The 18,402-nt window shown below is 45.1% G+C and overlaps 1 protein-coding gene across 2 annotated transcripts in view; it reads right to left on the minus strand.

Moving 5' to 3' along the window:
- The window catches only part of LOC119434215 (protein MTSS 1), a 92,887-nt gene that overhangs the window by 22,513 nt on the left and 51,972 nt on the right, over positions 1–18,402 (minus strand). Inside the window, exons 10-13 of one of the 2 annotated variants that reach the window (XM_037701493.2) lie at positions 10,151–10,270; positions 6,283–6,463; positions 619–856; positions 424–539 (exon numbers count right to left, since the gene is read on the minus strand). In XM_037701493.2, the coding sequence (XP_037557421.1) occupies positions 424–539; positions 619–856; positions 6,283–6,463; positions 10,151–10,270 (655 nt within the window). Of the gene's footprint in view, positions 1–423; positions 540–618; positions 857–6,282; positions 6,464–10,150; positions 10,274–18,402 lie in introns of both variants that reach the window. The other variant, XM_037701492.2, reaches the window with a different exon arrangement.

Here is an 18,402-nt window from a genome sequence, read left to right on the forward strand (position 1 = left end):
TGTTTCCAGGTATGACTGTATTTCATGTGACACCATGAGATTTGCACTGTCTACTGAAAAGGAGGCATGGTTTCATTCTACTGAAGATGAAACCATGCCTCCTATAATGGTTGGCTTCTTATTCTTCATATTGTACTAATCATTTGATAACTGAAACAGTTTTATTCTGAATCATGCATGGTTGAACAAAACTGCTCCAAAGGTTACAGTGACTCTATTAAACTAAACCCACCTCATCAATCAGTAGTTTCACAACGTTGAGAGAAGCAAAGTGCTAATTATCATAGACTAAAGCAACTTCGAAGAAGTGGGGAATTGTGGCACTCTTCAGTAGGCAAACAAGAGCATTTATACATTTATAACTGCTATAAAGGTGCTTTTGTGAGGGGCCCCCTCACCTAAGGTATCACTTAATTAACCTACCTTGATTTAGTAGTTGTGCATCTGATGATGTAGCTACAGCCCCAGCTGAGGCTGCTTGCCTGAATACAGCTGGCTTCTCGGGCAAAGATGGTGCTGTACTGGTGCTTGATGTGGTCCTGCATGGTGATAAAACCACCAGTCAGGTCCAATGGACAGTAGGGCCCTTTTCTAGAGTGAATGGCAGGATAGACATGCCTGATTGGTACTGGTGGCCGAGGACCTCTGGTGGGTGTTTGGGGAGACTTCGGCCTTGCACCACCAGCAAGTGCAGACTGAGCTGCCAAATCCAGGCCATCTGAGCTGTCCCCTGATGTTGAAGTCAGTGTGTCAGCACTGCCACTGTGATTGGAGCTGCTCAGTAAGTCACCTTCAAGGGGTTGAAACGTCTCCGCTGTTAGCAGAGGCCTTGCCTGGTGGCCCGATCGCTCATATGCTAAAGAAAAGAGAAGAAATGACATGAAATATGCAGTGCTCAACAAACTCACTACGTAATCATAATTTATGATAGTCTAGTATGGCACTAAAATGAAAATAAAGGCCAAGGTAGCACAATATCTATATTACAGGCTTATATTGCAGGTATTATGGTGGATCGACAGCCAGGGCGAGGTATGGGACACCGTCACCATCTTCACTAAGGATTCCACGGTGGCAGAGCAAGCCGTGATTGCTCTAGCCATCAGGAACCGTAAATGGTCTTTCACTTATAGCGATTCCAAAGCAGCAATTAAGAGCTTTGACAAAGGCTATGTTGCTAGGACTGCGGCTAAAATTATCGACAAGGTCCAAACTATCAAAACTGAAATCTGATGGTTTCCTACACATATGGAACAAGTGGACGAGACTCAGCTCAACCCTCAACGAGGTGACGAATGACCTGGCACGAGGATTTGCTTGCCGTGCCGGTGAGAACCGAACCGATGCCCACTACCATTCTGGGGATCATAAAGATCATTTACTAACTTACAATGACATCACTAAATACAACTACTTAGAGCGTAAGCAATTCCCACTGCCACACGTAAAGTTTAACAGGGCTCAGGCAGTTGCGCTACGTTTACTGCAAACCAGGACGTTCCCTACTCCGTATTTCGTAAATAAAATTCACCCCGAAAGAGAAATTAGGAAAGAATGTAACGTGTGCGATGACATCATTGAAATCAGACACATGCTGGTGGGCTGTCCCGCGACTCTCACTGACCCCAAAGAAAAATAGCTTTACTGACACAAGATGATATCAAGCTCTTCATATCAAGATCAACTACGGGCTGTCCAGAGGGTACATGATGGCGCCATAAAGCTCTGCCTGACGGTGCCGACGTGGACGCAGCCCGCCTTGGTCTGAAAAGATCAGGCTTCATAAAAGATCTAACAAAGTTTTGTGAATGAATGAACACCTAAATGGATAATACTGAGGCTATATGTTCTAGGTGTGTCATAGGAATACTTTCGCTTTTGCGTGACATAGCACACGGCATGACACCTAGCTGCAGCGATGGGCATTCTGCCTGTCCACTGGCTAAGCCAATCAGTGTACGGTGGAAGCAATGCTCCCAAATGTGATCAACTCAGAATACAGCACCTACCTATGTTTCACACAAGCATAGGCACAGCAGCATCATAACAATTTTATCTGTCCTTGATATGACACCAAGCACAACATAGCAAAGCAAAACCACACAAACTCCATTGAGAGAGTGTTATAGAAATTGGCTTGCTGCTGACACACACACACACACATGCACGCACACAAAAGGCAGGACAAAGGGAGGACAAAGAGAGCACAAAAGGAAGACAAAGGTGGAGATGTTTCCTGTGCTCTTGTGCTGGGAAATAGCAGAATGCAAGTCACTATACAGTGAAATCTTGATATATCGAATGTCACAGGGCTGCCGAAAATAATAAATTCTAAATACTGTATCAAAAATAAGTAAAGCGGCATTAAAAACTGAATTCAACCAGAGGGATCACCTACATTTGAAAGCAGTACATCCAAAAATTTACTTATGCCTATGAAAAGGATTCCAAGGGATAGGAGTGAGAACTTGCGCTTATGTGAAGTCAACTTTGCCTGGTGCGCACACAGCTTGCAGAGACCTCAGATCTGCTAACACTATGCGAGTATGCCCAGCCGTATGCCTGCACACTGTACTCACCGGCACCGAGATTAGTCACCGGCAGTGAGATTACGTGCCACCAGTCCGTGTATGTACCTTCTGGGCAGAATGAAACGTGACGCTGCAGGGCAGGGGCGGTAATGACGCAGTGATTTTTGAAGGTGCATTAACTGTCACACATGCACCATGCAGCGGTGCATTTCTTCAGAGTGCAGATAAAGCGCCCTGGGCCGACACATCCACTACACCTAAGCTCACCATTAATGCCGGTGGCTGCCAGTAAAGTGCACAGCAAACACTTATATCATTTGCACAAGATGCGTCACTGCACATCTTCGCCCGATGTTGCCGAAACCCCGAAGCATCCACAAATTTTTTTAAACTCTGTGCGTAATATGCGCAATAATACAGGTTGAAATTCATTACTTTGAAGGAGTTACTAAAACAGAGACAGCATAAAATTTTGGTCATTATTTTGAAATATTCGGTGTTTTTAAATTCATAGAAATATTTTTACATTAAAATAAGCTTGTAACTGGGGATTTCATAAATTTTCGTTATCTCAAATATTTCTCAATATGAGGTTCATAGTAACAAGATTTCACTGAATAACCTCACTCAGAAATGCACACCATGGAGACACATACAGTCAAACTTTGTTATACCAAAGCTGCATCTGCCACAAAAATACCTTCGTTATATCTGATATTAATTATGAACATACATGACGATATCATCAAAAAGAAAAATTAACATCAGGTCCATGTGAAAGAAACCCAAGTGTAATGCCTGCGATAGGCCAGCAAAAGATCTCTTAAAAATTTTGATGGCCTATCAGCAGCTTGCCATGCCACAATACGTGGCATGGGAACAACAATAGCTTACATGTGCTTTGCACTGTCACTAATATGCATCCTTGCAATTGGTGTGATCACATGGAATCGGCACATTGGATTGCCAGCTGCCGTTTATCCAAGCCACTGGCCAAAACATGCATGCCCATGTCCAGATCATGCCATTTCAAGTTTTCATGCCAAGTACAGTCGCCTGCAGGGGACTGGACAGGGACCTCAACTACACTACTATGGCTGTCAGTCTAACCTGTTCGAAAGATCGCACACTCAATCACCAATAAAGTCTATTGGTACAAACATATTGACGACAAGCTTCCTGCAACGGTTTGTCACCTGCAACTATGTCAGACATCAGCAAATTTCCATCACAGTCTTATGCTTAGGTCACTAGGCCCAACCAGCGCCACTTCATCGAGAGTTGGCAACTTTGTTCACAGCTTCCATGTTAACAGCATTATGCAGGTGGATCATGTCTGAAAAATCAAGCAGTACATGGCAAGGCATGCAAAATTTTGGTTGTCATTATACATTAGTCATACAAAAGACGCGAAAGCCATGTCACATCACCACTTGCCAGCAAACACAAGCCCGTCAAAATGAGACTTTTGGAATGAAAACATTTCTGTGCGACTAAATCGGATGTTTCACGGCAATTTGTACATTTCATGTCAAGAAAATTTCACAACAGTGCAGTTTTCCTACGAGCCCCAGGGTTCTCCCCACCACTCCCGCCGACTGCCCACCTCTCGGGCTTCAAGTTTGCTGTACTCGGGGACAACTTTCTGTGCCTATGCAGTGGAAGCTACGAGCGCGAGGGGCCGGCTTTCACAAGGGCGCTGTTAAGGGCAAACATGGACGCCGGCGGGAAGTAGCCGCACACGCTCACGACCAAGAAACAAAGGCCGGGAATCTGGCGGTAAATGCGAACGATTGCGGTACTAGACCTCTAGATCGCAGTACTAGACCTCGAACAGTGCAACCGTGTGGCATCCCCGAGAGCAAGGAAGTCGCATTCCTCCGCGCGCGTAGCTGGTACGGCCGCGGAAAGAAGGGCAAAAGAAAGAAGAGGCGTGCGCGGAAAGAACAGCAAAACCCGATACGTCATTGCCTCTGCAATAGAATTTAAAAAAATAATACTAATAAACAAGAAAAGTTGCAGTTTTGCCCGAAAGGCGAAGCATCGATTGCGATAGCCAACTAGTGGACAGCTATACAAAGTAAGGATAGTAGTTTTATCGGCTGTATAAACTTGTAAACATAGGCATATGAACTAAATTTAACAAGCACGGTGTCACGCATGCGCAAACAAACATTAACGCACCTCACTCGATGACCGCAGGAACCCGGCTGTCAAAACGCTGGAGTGAGTTAGCGCAGCAGCAGCAGCGAGCGAATTGAGCTTCGTGCCGGCGCTTGCATCAACGCAAATTAAGCCGCCAAAACACAGTGCAGCGAGGACGGACACTGCCCCCGCCGCAGATAGCTTTCAAGGCAAGATACGGATGCCCAGGCGAGAGCGCGCTGTGAAGTACCTGGCCTCCCTACCCTCCCCCCCGGAGCGTTGCGGCCCGGTGTGTGCGCACGGTTGCTCGGGCAGCATGGAGAATCCCTAACCTGCCTCTGGAAAGTTGCGCACTACTGGAAGACGGCACGCTTCCTTACTGCTTCCCACCCTTGCGTGCGCGCGATGATTGAGCCGCGATACCCGGTTCACCCTTGCGCGCTTTCACTCGCACATAGAGCATACGGCGCACGGTGACGATTTTGTCGGCCGTGGATTTTATACGGAACCTCTCGGCGACGACGACGATGGCAGAAATGCACCTGGAGTGTCCATATAATTGCTATCGCAAAAATAAAGGCGAGAGAAAGTCCCCTCCCGGTCTTTTTTTTTTTGCCTTTTTTTTTTCTCTTCCGGCACTCTCAACCAATCATGTAAGGGGACCTTGAGCTTTCAGCAAGTATCCAGAATCGCACCCGTAAGCTGCATTTGCACATATAAGCCCCTTGCATTGTTGTGTTGTGCGATTGCGCTCGAACGTCTGCTGTGTTGTCATTATTCAGTATGTGCCGGTGCCCCCCCACCTCTGGTCCTAAAATGTCCACCTCTCAAAATTTTATGGGGAGAACCCCAGAGCCCCATCAATTACGTTACGGTGGGATTCTTCTTCTTCTTTCAGGGGTTTTACGTGTCAAAACCAGTTCTGATTATGAGGCACGCCGTAGTGGAGGGCTCCGGATTAACTTTGACCACCTGGGGTTCTTTAACGTGCATTACAACGCAAGCACACAGCCGTTTTTGCATTTCACCCCCATCGAAATGCGGCCGCCGCGGCCGGGATTCGATCCCGCGATCTCGTGCTCAGCAGTGCATCGCCTTAGCTGACTGAACCACCAAGGCGGGTGGTGGGATTCGAGCAATGAGGCTTGACTGTAGTAGATTTTTGCGAAGCCTCTTGTGAAGTAGCCTACAGGTAGGTAGCTCAATCCTAGTTGTGCCACATGCCATTGTATGAGTGTGCGAAGTTCTACAGAATCAGGCACACAGTCGTAGTATTTACAGAAACAAACACAAAAACTGCACCTGTTGCCACTCAGCCAGCAATAAAGAATGAACTATATGTCCAAACTGCCATACTGCTATGTCGATTAGCTTTGCTAGTGCAAAACAATGGCTAGAGCTAACAAATGCACTCATGAATTTTTAGTTCCAAATATGTTTGCATCATGCCAAAGATTTAAATATCGAATACATGATTTTCAAGTTAAGTACAAATGTTTAAATTAAATTTCTATTTGTATTCAAAATTATGAACGTTCGCGTACTCCTAACAAAATTTTAAGTTTGCCACACTGCACTTCAGAGCAAGCAAGCAACCAGTCCTCACCAGAAGAGATAGTGTGTGGTCTTTGGCACCGCAGCACTGAATTCATGGCCCGCTCAAATTGCAGGCTGTCTTGCAAATTAGGCCAGGTGGAAGTCACCGAGGGTGTAGTAGGAAATGGTGACGAAGGGCTGCTTGAAGCACATCCTGGCAGTGATGATGCTCCTGTGTCCCCTCCTGACACCTGCAGCTCCCCATGACAAAAGTCACAGTGAGGACAAATTCATCATTCAACACTTTCCCTTTACAGTAAAGCGCAGTAACCCTTTCCCTGCCGTTGACGAATATAGTCGTCATGAGATTTTGTACCAAAATGACCGATGACGACAACACTCGTCATCAACAAAAATTTGTCACACAGGGAACCAATGACGACTATAGTCGTCATAGTTGCATTTCTTGACACTAGATGGCCACACTTGTCCACGTTGTGCCATTTGTGTCTCGGCTTTCATTGTATTGCTGCCTCTGATACCGCTGCATGAAACATGGCTGCCTCCTCGAAACGATGCAATGAAAGCGCTTAAAAGGAAGTTCTTCAACGCCTGCTCGTCAGACGACAGCTCTCTAGAGGTGCATAGTGTGTTACCAGTCTGGCAGCAAAGACTATGCACAGAAGGAAGGAAACACAGTAGTGGTGCCAACAATGCGGAGTTGGCCTCTGTGCTGTGCCTTGTTTCAAAGTCGACCTTACCAAGATGGCTTACTAACTGTGTTAGGAGCTGTGAAAAAGTAACTAATATTCATGTACGTGTTTTTGTACCGTTTAGGTTATTTTTTCTTTGTATTCTCTTCTTTCATAGTTTATCGAGCCCTGAAAAACACTTTTTTGCAAGACACTGTGGCCATGCGGTGGAAACCATCTCTGAGCTATCTTTTTTACGCAATTTGTGAAATAAAGGAACCCCATTGAATTGAAATAATGGTGCCGTTTTATTCAGACGAAAAAGCTTTACAAATTGAGTGAAAAAAAAATTTGGGTAAATTTGATACAATGGTGATAGTTCATCTTAGGCAGGTATACAAGCAATCTCTAATCTTGGAAATTTGCCGCAGAGTGCTTAACTGTTTCAATTACAGGCTAATAAAACTATGGCGGCAATAAATATTAAGTCAACTTCTGTTAATTTGATCTTAACGAGACCAACAAAATGGATCGAATTATCCAGGTGGGCCAAATTACAAGAGGAGACATAAAAACGAGACATAAAAATCAAATAAACACCTAGTTTTTATGGGTTCATAGGACAAAACAATTCGCACCCAAATCTATCGTGCACCAGATTTTATAATACAAAAAAAAAAAAAAATTAGCATGCCTCCAATTCTGGCAATCGCAAATCAGATGAAAACTGTAGAGTTTACCTTCAGAGAATGGAAGTCTGCATACACTCAATGTCCATTGTTGTGAATTTCAAACAGCCTTTTATCGCTGTATACACGTTGTGCTCTGCATTCACGGTGTTTGATATTCCACATTTCTTGAACGACTCCATAACCATTGTGAATGGGATGGCGGCCTACCTCTAGTCTAATCATTTCGCTAGTTTGTCCTGTGACGCACGCAAGCCTCTGGAGTGCAGAAAACATGCAACATGACTCTGTTGCTGCTGCCTTAACATGTAAGAAAATGTATCTTTTGAATGAGCTTTCATAAAAATCCTGAAAGCAGTGCATGATCATCGCCATACTGTGCAATAACTTTTCAGTCACTATGTTGTGATGAAATGGCAATTACGCTAGCTCTAATGGCAGGCTGTTGATAACTCCGTGAAAGCAATTTCGGTTTCGTATGTGATTGTAGCGCACAAAAAACTTACGAACCACTAGGAAAAAAGGCATGCATTAGTAGAATAGGGTAAAAATGGTAATTGTGAGCTGCTGTTTTCACTTCAAAACCTGCTGCATTGGCGTTCCAATTAATTTTGTGGTTCAATGCATAAAGCGACGTTTTGCTAAGCAACTAACTGGAACGCCAATGCATTTCTATGCAAAGTTCGGGAATTATTATCTCAAAACTGGTGTCATCCCGAGAATTCGTTCCAAGTGGATCCGTCTCGCGAACTCCACGGCTATAATTTGTAAATTGCAATATGGGCCATCAGGTAATTATCAAAAACCTAATTAGTGATTTTTTGTTAATTATTCGATTATGCATTTCAATTTCTTGTGCAAGTAATGTCCGCCTCTTTGAGTAGACCAGCTCATGAACTAGAATTGTGTTATCTGCCACAAGCAACCTTTAAGAATTTTTTAAAGTGTTCGCTGAGACACCCTGTATATGTCACTCTCTGGCTGTGAGCGCGGTGCCCACGTGGAGAAGGGCAAACGGTGTTCGGTTTGAAATTTCAGCTCTTTCCGCGGCGTGTAGCGATGTAATACTTAGCAGACACGATCACTAGCGTGCACTGTATGCCCTGCGCTTGTCAGCTCAAAATGGCCGGACCTGGCTGGTGAGGGGCCCTTTAAGCAAAGGAGCCAATCATGACTGAAAGTGCGCCTTGTAACACCCACATAACATGCCACCAATTCATCAAAGAAAAATGTAGCATGCCCCCCACAATCGCGATCAGAAAAAACAAGACGTGCAGAACTTACCTTAACACACAGGATTTTTTTTTTGCTTAGCGAGCTTTCATGATGAAAGCAGCACATTGTCGTCACCATTTGCAAGTCATTGGCCACAGATACCAAGCACACAGGAGCGGTATTCTGGAGCAATCACTTTAGATACTGCTATCACTTTTACGAGACTCTGCATCGGACTTGTCGAAGTATGCGGCTAACAGCATTCATGGCACTGTGCGCAGACAGGGAGCTTGGCACAGCACCAGAAACGCTGGTGGCTGATTACTCCAATGCATTTGGTGCAGAGTCGCACAAAATCTCGCTAAAGTGATGTATCTTCGATGACCCAGAATACCGCTCTAGAATGTAGTTGAGCACAATATAAACCAATAGCAACCTTTGCAAAAACATGCTCTTTCACCATTTTGTGATGGCAATGATGCTATGTTTGACAGCTCTGATGGTAGGCTGTTTTCAATGCCGCGAATGCAGTTTTGGTTTCGTATCTCATTGTAACGTGTAGGCAATTCTCACACATATTTATTTAGAAAAAAGGTGCACATTAGATTCGGGAAAGTGCGGTAACCAAAAAATTGAATCAACTGGAATCAAATTAACAGAAGTCTACTGTAGTACAACAAATCAGACTGAAAAACGGCATTGAACTGCAGTGCTGTATCCTTACCGAACTGCTCCTGTTAGTCTAGCAAAGGACAGTTGTACTGCAACCAAGAGCACTGACACAATCAGTTGAGCTTGTCCGAATGCACATACCACAGAAAAACTAAACTTTGACAATTCATAATTATGCAGCTGTCGCACTGCTGCATTCTATACAAGGCAGTCCACACTCTTTATTAGGAGTTCAACTGCCCAATCAACTATTACAATATGTATCCACGCAGATTTGACTTCGCACCAGTGCACACACATTTGGCCCCAATGGGCAGTGTATCACGACCTTGTTGGAAAGCCTTAGCATAAAATAGACCATACATTAACATGATGTCCGCCCATAAGGGCCCCATTACATGCACAGGCAGTACCGCATGAACATGCATCACTGTGATCATTTGCACAGCAAAGTTGCCTATTTTAGACATTTTAAGCAAACAGCCATGACTGCATTATTTAGTTCAGATTATAATTACAAAAATGTATCTTTTTAAATTTCCGAGGCATCAAAAGTCTCATATTTACATTTGTGCTCAAATTTATAACTTGTCAAAATGCATGAAAGATGGTGATATATAATGTAATTTTATTAATAAAAGGTTTAAGTTGAGAACATTTTTCTGCATACCTGGGCAGCTATATTGGTCCCTCGAGGGGATGGAGGCCTTAAAAACAGGGTATCCTGTGAAGTGAAGCCAGAATCTTGAGACGACACGCTTGACAGCCGTAGTGGTCCTCCCACAGGTGGCTGCTGCAGCAAAGTCAAAAGAAAGAACAATAGAGAACAAAACTTCAAAACAAATCAGGATTTCTGAATTCGTCTTTCCACCGATTGTAAAAGTTGTCCCACTTAGAGCTAATACTATAATATCTTGACATAAGCCAAAATATGACAGCCTCACATACTATTTTTGCGGGTCTAACCTGGCAGTCACAAATTACAGTCGACACTCATTACAACAGACCACAATAATTCAGCAAGAAAGATTTGTTATGAAGCCTGTTCTATCCAAAATTACGGCTGCGGTATGTTCTGAAACAGTGTAACTTTGCATATACCACAATCTAGTGTTTGATTATTGCACCCACAGGTGACTGCAAACATGTATTATTTCTGCTGTTGCGGCCAGCTGCCTGCTGTGCCAGCCGCCTGGACCAAGTGTGTTACCACCACCGATGACACAAGCATCCGCTACAATTTGCTTTTCATAGAAAGCAACGGTTGGTAGCATAAACTGATGTCTTAATTTTACCTTTCATGATAAGCGACGACCACTGTCAAACCTGTGGCACGAACATGAGCTGTGCTAGGAAGCAAGTTCAACTCCAAGCACAGATCCTGCCGCAGCTGCACTGCTTGCGAGACCGCTTGACCGCATCACGTGCTTCAAAGCCTAAACGCTGCGAACAGCAGCCTGTTTTCTTTCTCGTGTGAGTTGATGCAAATGGCAAATAAAGCGTACTCAATGTGATGCATTTTGCGATCGTCGGCAGTTATTTTTGAAGCGCTGAAAGCTGCAGCTTCAAAGCAAAGTGGGTTAGGCCTAGCGACATCCTTGGCACTTACTCAGCAGTGAGCCGACAGCTGTAGATGGCGGTGAGCGCCTTGCGTGGTCGTCCCGAAAACTCTCTATTAGCCGGTGGGAAATCATGCAGTACCTTTGGCAAGCTTCCTGTAGCTGCGGAAAGCTTGCCGGTAGTATTTCCGTTCCCTAAGAAAAAATGCATTTTTGCACATTCCGCAAGTGACCGTATATAGTTGCGTGGAGTGGACTGCCGCACGCACGCATCACTACAGCAAAGTATGTTGTACATGCACCATCAAGACAATTTTGCACGAACTTTTGTCCATTGTAGCTGATCGTCCGTTACTGACGGGTCCTTTAAGGTGGAGGTATCACTGTCGCCATCTTGCGTGTAGTTCAGATTCTCCCACCAGGCAACGCCACTCAGTCATGTTTGGAAAAAGCGAAAAAAAAAAATCTGCTCTTCGCCCGCCGCAGCATGCCCCGGGATGGCCCTCTTGTGAGGCGGCGACAGGTGATCCGCCGAGTTGAGGAAAAGTCCCCCTCCCTCTTCTTTTCACGAGTTGTGCCTCGCACCATTGTTGTTTTGTTGCTGCGTGTGGTGGCTTTCTTCCCACTGATACTTTCAACAATAGCTCGGTCAAACTTTGTAAAATCGTCAATGGTGGCAATTAGTGGTTCGCCACTGCCGCTTTTGACATGGCCGTCAGGTGAGTGCGGGCCGCTGCTTCGAAAGCCGTCCCGGCAGATTGCCTGCAGACCAGTGCTCACTGCAGAACCTTGAGTGTCGTTGATCGTCAAGTAGTTTTTTTTTTCTTTCTCTTCCAGGTGTATTCTTTTTAGCATTTTTCAAAGTACGGACCCGCTAAACGAAGGCTCTAGGCTTGAAATAGTCACTGTTGCTTTGTGCCTATAAGGATAAATAAAGGGAAGGAAATTGCTACGGACCGCAGTAATTGTCTAGCGTAGTCTGCTGACGCCTGAACAGCGGTCAGCAGTGGAGGAGAGGTGGCGGTAAAAGAGTAGGGGTAAAGGTTAGTATAGAGTAACAACGAAATATTTACAACAAACGACTAAGTAAAAAGAAAAAAAACTGTTTGTGGAGTAATTTCCCCGAGAAAGTTTGTCACCGGCACCGCGCACCGGCACTGTTAGGTCGCGTGGAAAACCGGGTGTCGAGGCCCTACTGTTCGAAGAAGTAGCAGTGCTTTCGTAAGCTACCCCCTGTCCACGGGCACGGCTGAGACCAGTTTTGTTTCGACCACACGTGCCGCTTGACTTGATGCCTATTTCCCGACGTTCAGAAGCCCCCCAACAAGCTCGCTAACAATACATAGAACCCCTATTGCACGCCTTGTAGAGCGCCAAAAAGGTTGTTTTTTACATACATAAGCGACGGATAGGCTTTGAGTGTAGCCAACTAAAGCACTATTAGCCTCATGTATCCCAAAACAAATGTCTTATTTTTTTCCACGTTGTTTGCAAATTGCATGAGCATGAATGGGGGAATGGAATGGGCTGGCGAACCTATTCCTAGGGCGTCGGTCATGTTATGGTGCCGGAGTACCGGTTCCTGCAATTGCCGAAGCTATGGAGCGTTGATATGAGCTCAGTATATCAGGAGACCACTTCCAGGAACGCCGACTGATGATAGCTCCGCCTGTCGTGGAATAGTTCAAATCTTCACCATGTGCGATACAGTAGAGCGGATTAGTGGGTTAGTTGGTGGATGTTCGTCTTGTAAAAGAGGGATACTGCGCTATAAAAACAGGGGCAACATAAATATAAGTGGACAGGACGCGCACATACTCACAACTGAATTTTATTGGGTGAAAGACGACACATATGCAATGAACAAAAAACACCTCATCATGCTCAGTGGCCATCCAATTGTGTCCAGAAATTGCACCTCACAATCAGCAAGTACCACGGAAGGATCGCTAACACATACGTTTTTTTTTTATATGCCTCGAACTTTTTGTTCATTGTATATATCTCATGTTGTTGTATATGTCAATCTCCAGCAACCGAAATACAAGCTGGCTGCAACAGTTCGTGACGGTACTGACAGCACTCGTGTTCTTTTATTCTGTCCGTGTCTGCAGTTGCGCTACATGTACGAAACTGCCTGTGACTTCAGGACCCATTCAAGTGGGAATAAATATGTTTCCAACCACAGGTAATTGTTTTGAAATTTGAGGCTCCAGTTACGTTCAATCATTTTTCTCGTTCACCGAGGTGCATATTTATTGTTCTGTTCAATATCATTTGAAACACTTCGGAAAACCTTGTTTTTTCAGGCGTTCGCTTTGCCAGGCGGCTGAAAACCTTGGTACGTGCACCAACTTTTGTCAGTAATTCGCGTAAAACAAGAGACAGCACTTAGTCCGAAGAGCAGAATGCCATCGGAACGTGGGCGCGGCACCTGGGCCGTAAGACAAAGTAGTTGCATGATCCTGTCCCAACTATCACCTCCAGCCCATCCACATAACCCCCCAACCGTTTTTCTCTCTAATGATGTCTTGCAGTCGTGGCCACAAGTAGGGGAACGGTCGCCTCTGCATTCAGGTTTGGCAGCACCCTTCTTTTGTCGCGTGCATTTCTCGCGGTCTTACGGAAACTGCCAGTTGCGCCGCCAATTGAGATAACTGGAAGAGCACCGGCTCCCGGGGAGTCCTCTCTCTCCTCCACTATCCCCTATTGGATCTCTGCTTCGGTCGAAGGTTCATCCTTATCGCTGACACCAGTTATTAGATCTGGTAGGCGTTGGTTGCGGGAGTTGGGGGACGTTGAGGCGGACTTGGGAGAAACAGGAGGGATTTATTTACATTATGTACAGTGATTAAAATACAAAGTAATGAACAATCAAACAGTGATCGACGGCCGGCAGTATATCGGACGCTGCGGCCCATGGCAAGAAGAGCTCTCTTCTTCTCCTTGATTTGTCGCTCTTTTTAACCCCTTCGGTCTCTCGGGGTCTCGTCATTTTTGGCCAATCGTCGAGCCAGCTCAGGTGTCGTCATTTTCCTCCCCTGGTATTGGCCCGTGCAAGTGTCGTCATATTCGGCCAATGGGGACGCTCCGAGGGCTTCATTGTCCGATGGCTGATTTACCTCCGGCTTTGCCTCCTCGCCTGGAAGCGCTCGGCTGAAGGAGACGGGATGTTCTCGGAACGGCCCTCCAGAGCTGCAAAACCGCTTTTCACTCGACCAAGGCTCCCTTCCTGGAACCGTGCCAGCCTCCCATTCCACTTTTGGGAAGAGTCAAGCAGGAGGAGAGACAATAGCTCGCACGTGCAGTGCGTGAGGTAGGAGTCGCCAACCTGTCTGACGGGTCCGGTAGCTTGGTTGACGCGCCTCAGTGCACCATAATTGGACTGTAACGACCTTTTTAAGGTGGTGGGGAAACTTGGGTGATTCCGGGAAAGGGTCCGTATCTAACACCCCCAAGCCTGCACCTTTCGAGATAGCCTTAGCCTTTTGTGATCGCCAGCCAATGACACCATTACCGTGACTTACCGACTTTCTGATTGAAGTTCAAACCGTTCTTTGGGGAATTTCCAATAATATATATATATATATAGTGTGTGTGTGTGTGTTCGAACACTTCCTGCAGTCCTGACGCCAGAGTGGCCTCAAGCAATCGAGAAGGCAGAGAGATGAAGGTAATGTCAAGCAACGCAACATACATACTTGAAGGGCACACATACACACACGAAGGCACTGCTGACCTTCAGTGAAACACTATGGGAGGCAGTTTTTATTGCGATAGCATATGGTCACTCCAAGCGCATTTCTGCCGCCGCCGCCGCCGCCGTCGTCGTGATGTTCAGTGCGATAACATCGTCGCCGCGCGCCATATGTGCGAGTGAAAGCGCGCGAGGGGAGCCGACGATCACGGCTCAATCTGGCGCCCACAAAAGAGGGAAGCTAAAAGGAAGCAGTCTTCCGTTGCGCGAAAGGCCGTGCGGGGATGGAGAGGGGAGGCGGCGTTGCTCTCCGACAGCTACTGCGTATTTCGCGATCGCGCGCATGGGGAACTGACATCCGAACACTAGCTCAGAGCCGGTAGTTTGTAGCGATGCCTTATGACTTATTCTATACCAGTCTTACCATCCACCGCTCACGGCCGGCTGATCCCGTTGATAACGCGAGCGGACCGTCGCACTGACCACTGACAAAGCGCGATAAGCGCGAAAAGGCATTATTACCGGAAAGGCATCGCTACAAAATACTGGCCCAGCTTTTGTAAGAGGTCCACCGAGAATAAACATAGAAGCTACTGTGTTACAGCGAAGCTGTTACATGCTAGGTTCCGCGTCCGTGTACACCGGAAGTAGGCAACTATTTTGTGGCGTCTCGTTCACTTGGTATATACCAAAATTGGCAAGGAAAGAGAGAAAGAAGGAAGGTAAGAAAGAAATCACGTATGGCTCATACCCGCATTGGATATGGGGGTATGAGCCTCCGAGAGCAGGAACGGGAGAGATCTCGTCGGCATCGCGCCAACGCCTCAGCAGAAGATCGGGCCCGCGATGTGGAGCGCATCGTGGGCGGACTTGGCGCAGCAAATGCACTACTTGACCATCACGCCGGGCGAAAACAAGATGCTGGTTTTCTTGCTTTTTGACGAACATGCCGAGGACGCTCAATATTGTCAATAATGATAACGTATAAATTCACTATAGCAACATTCACTACAGCAGACCCACCATTTTCACAGCTTCGCGGGCTTCCATCTTCACTGTAGTGAAAGGGCTCTGAATTTTTTTGTACTACTTTGGAATTTCTTCCGCACAGGGTGGCATTGACAAAGATGCGCAACGTGATGTGCAGAAGCTAAGTATGTAGTTCTGGTGCAGAACTCGATGCATGCTTGTACTTTCAGTGCCGCACAATATTTCCCGTTGTGTCGTAGGCGCAATGCGTGCATTATCTTCAGCTGTCCACGTAGCAGACATGTAAAATAATAAAGAAATAAAACAAAACACAGAGAGTGACGGGAATGGAAGAACGCATTCAGTGCAAAGGCTCCACTAAGGCATCAATAAGGTTGGTCCTGACAAGGACCGTATTTTTTTTTCTAGCTTTCTTGCTGCTAGAGGTGGCGGATTCCGCTGAATCCTATTTCGCCATCTTCTTGGGATGCAGCATTACTCAGTACTGCAGCAATCCTACAGAATTTGCTGGTTTTTCTCTTTTCTTAGAGAAAAAATGTCCATATGGACATTTTGCAATATGTCCATATGGACATATTGAAAAAGCAAGCCCTTATCTCAACAGCCGATTGAGATAAGGGCTTGCTGCTTGATTATTGAAAATTTCAGAGTTGCAGCTCGAATAGTTTTGTCCCATTGCCGGTAATTCGTGACAAAGTATAGTCATAAATTGCCAAGTGTAAGTAATAACACCTCACGAACTGTTCATTAGAACACAAAACAACTTTGCATAGATGATAAGTACACTGTAGCCTAGAAAACCACTAAATAATGTTGTCCTGAGTTTAAAAGGAAAAAAGATATTAATTCATAAACTTTTGTAGTTTTGCCCATTTTTATTGGCGCCTACATAAATTTCTAATTGCTTGACACGCAATTTCTCTTCATAGAAGCCTTGTATAACATTTCAATTAAATACACAGCAAATTTCATTTTGTTATGTTGAACAGTTCAGTCGGAATGGCAGTACAACGGAGGCTAGTACAGCAAAAACGCCGTTTTTTGCTCCCACTGTTTTGACTGCCGTTAGGTAACGCTTCAGGCTAGATGATAATACTAGGTATCATTGGAAAGCGTAGAAAGTAAGCTTTCTAACGCAGTAAAGTTCACATATGTCCAATGAGTGCAGGAAGCACAGTGCGTCCACAAACAATGACTAAAATGCCAAGCGCGTGCTGCCGGAGTGGGACCGCCACCTTAAGAGTGGAATTGGTTGCATCGATATTAATACAGGCAGACAACACTAAGGGAGAAGAATGGCCTGTTATATCTGGAAGTACTGTATGTTGTACGTGGATCCATTGTAATGGGCATGGACTGTATTAGGCCAACTTCTTATGCAGTTCAATAATTTAGCCTTGCTTACCCTGCCTACAAATGAGTGACTCAAGTAGAAAAAAAAATTATAGCGTTGAGTAACTGCAACATCACTTTTACAGTGCACAACAAAAGAAACTGGCTTTTCAGTCTACTCGTGTGTACCCCTCCTAAGCCAATAAACTAGCTTAAAATGTAGCTATGATAATTGCAGCTTTACAAGGCACTCCAAAAGAATTCACTCGCACGTTAGTTTGTACAATTATTTCTAGTAGTAAGTTTGTGCAGTGCAAATAAGCAGGGCACGAAGAGACACAAAACGATGTAGACAGGTGCTGCAAGTCGGTCTTGCAGGACTTCAAGACCCAGGTCAGCAATTGGGAAAGGACAAATGAAAACCTCAGGTTATTCCCATACCGCCATAGGGTTTCGCACAATCTTAAAAAGATGGGTAAACAGGTATGACATCAGCGTAACTTTTTCTGCCCTATGTATGTTATCACAAATTTGCCCTTTGCTAGCCAAGAAAAAGCTGGATTCTTCTACGAAGAAGTACATTGATCGATACACTGATTGTATGACGCATGTGGTGCACTGAATTCTGCTATAATGTGGTCGAATAACCATGGAAAAACAAAAAGAGGGATAATAGAAGCAGCGCAGATTAGGAAAGCTGGTGATATCTGCATGTGGCGCCCCTAAAGTAAACATCACAGATAAAGAAATGCAGCTTCTGAAGGGTCATTTTTTATACTCCTGATAACATGCCTGCATGTATTTAAGTTGGTTTGGAATTTTTTAAATAATGCAGTAGGAATACAGCCCCTGTCTACATCATTTTGTGCTCTTTATGTCCTGTTTATTTGTACTGCACAAACTTAGTACCGTACTCATTACAAAGCACTACTCAGCCCCCAGCTGGCTAAGTGATGCATTATGATGCCAGAGGCTTATACAAGTGCTGTAAACACATGCTTGATTTGTTAGCTGGTGAAATGGCCTTTGCTGTTTTAACACACCTCCCATACATGGACAAGGAGCCAAAAGTTCTTGACTTAAGAGGAAGCTATGATAGCCTCAACAACAATGAACACGTGGGAAGTCCTGAGGTCATTAATTCTGACATAAATGCATAACCATGATTTTGTAGGAAGCACAGTCACGCTCAAAGACTAAATTGAACTGGTAATTCAAGGGAAGCTAAACAAATGAGAACTGTCAACATAGTGCATTCAGCAAATAAAATGGAACTTGCAATAGTCTTCCAGTGTTACTTTGCCCTCAATCACAACTGTACTTATTTTTAGCCAAACTTTTCAC

The sequence above is a fragment of the Dermacentor silvarum genome, chromosome 1 (genome assembly GCF_013339745.2).
Source record: "Dermacentor silvarum isolate Dsil-2018 chromosome 1, BIME_Dsil_1.4, whole genome shotgun sequence".
Classification (NCBI taxonomy): Eukaryota; Metazoa; Arthropoda; class Arachnida; order Ixodida; family Ixodidae; genus Dermacentor; species Dermacentor silvarum.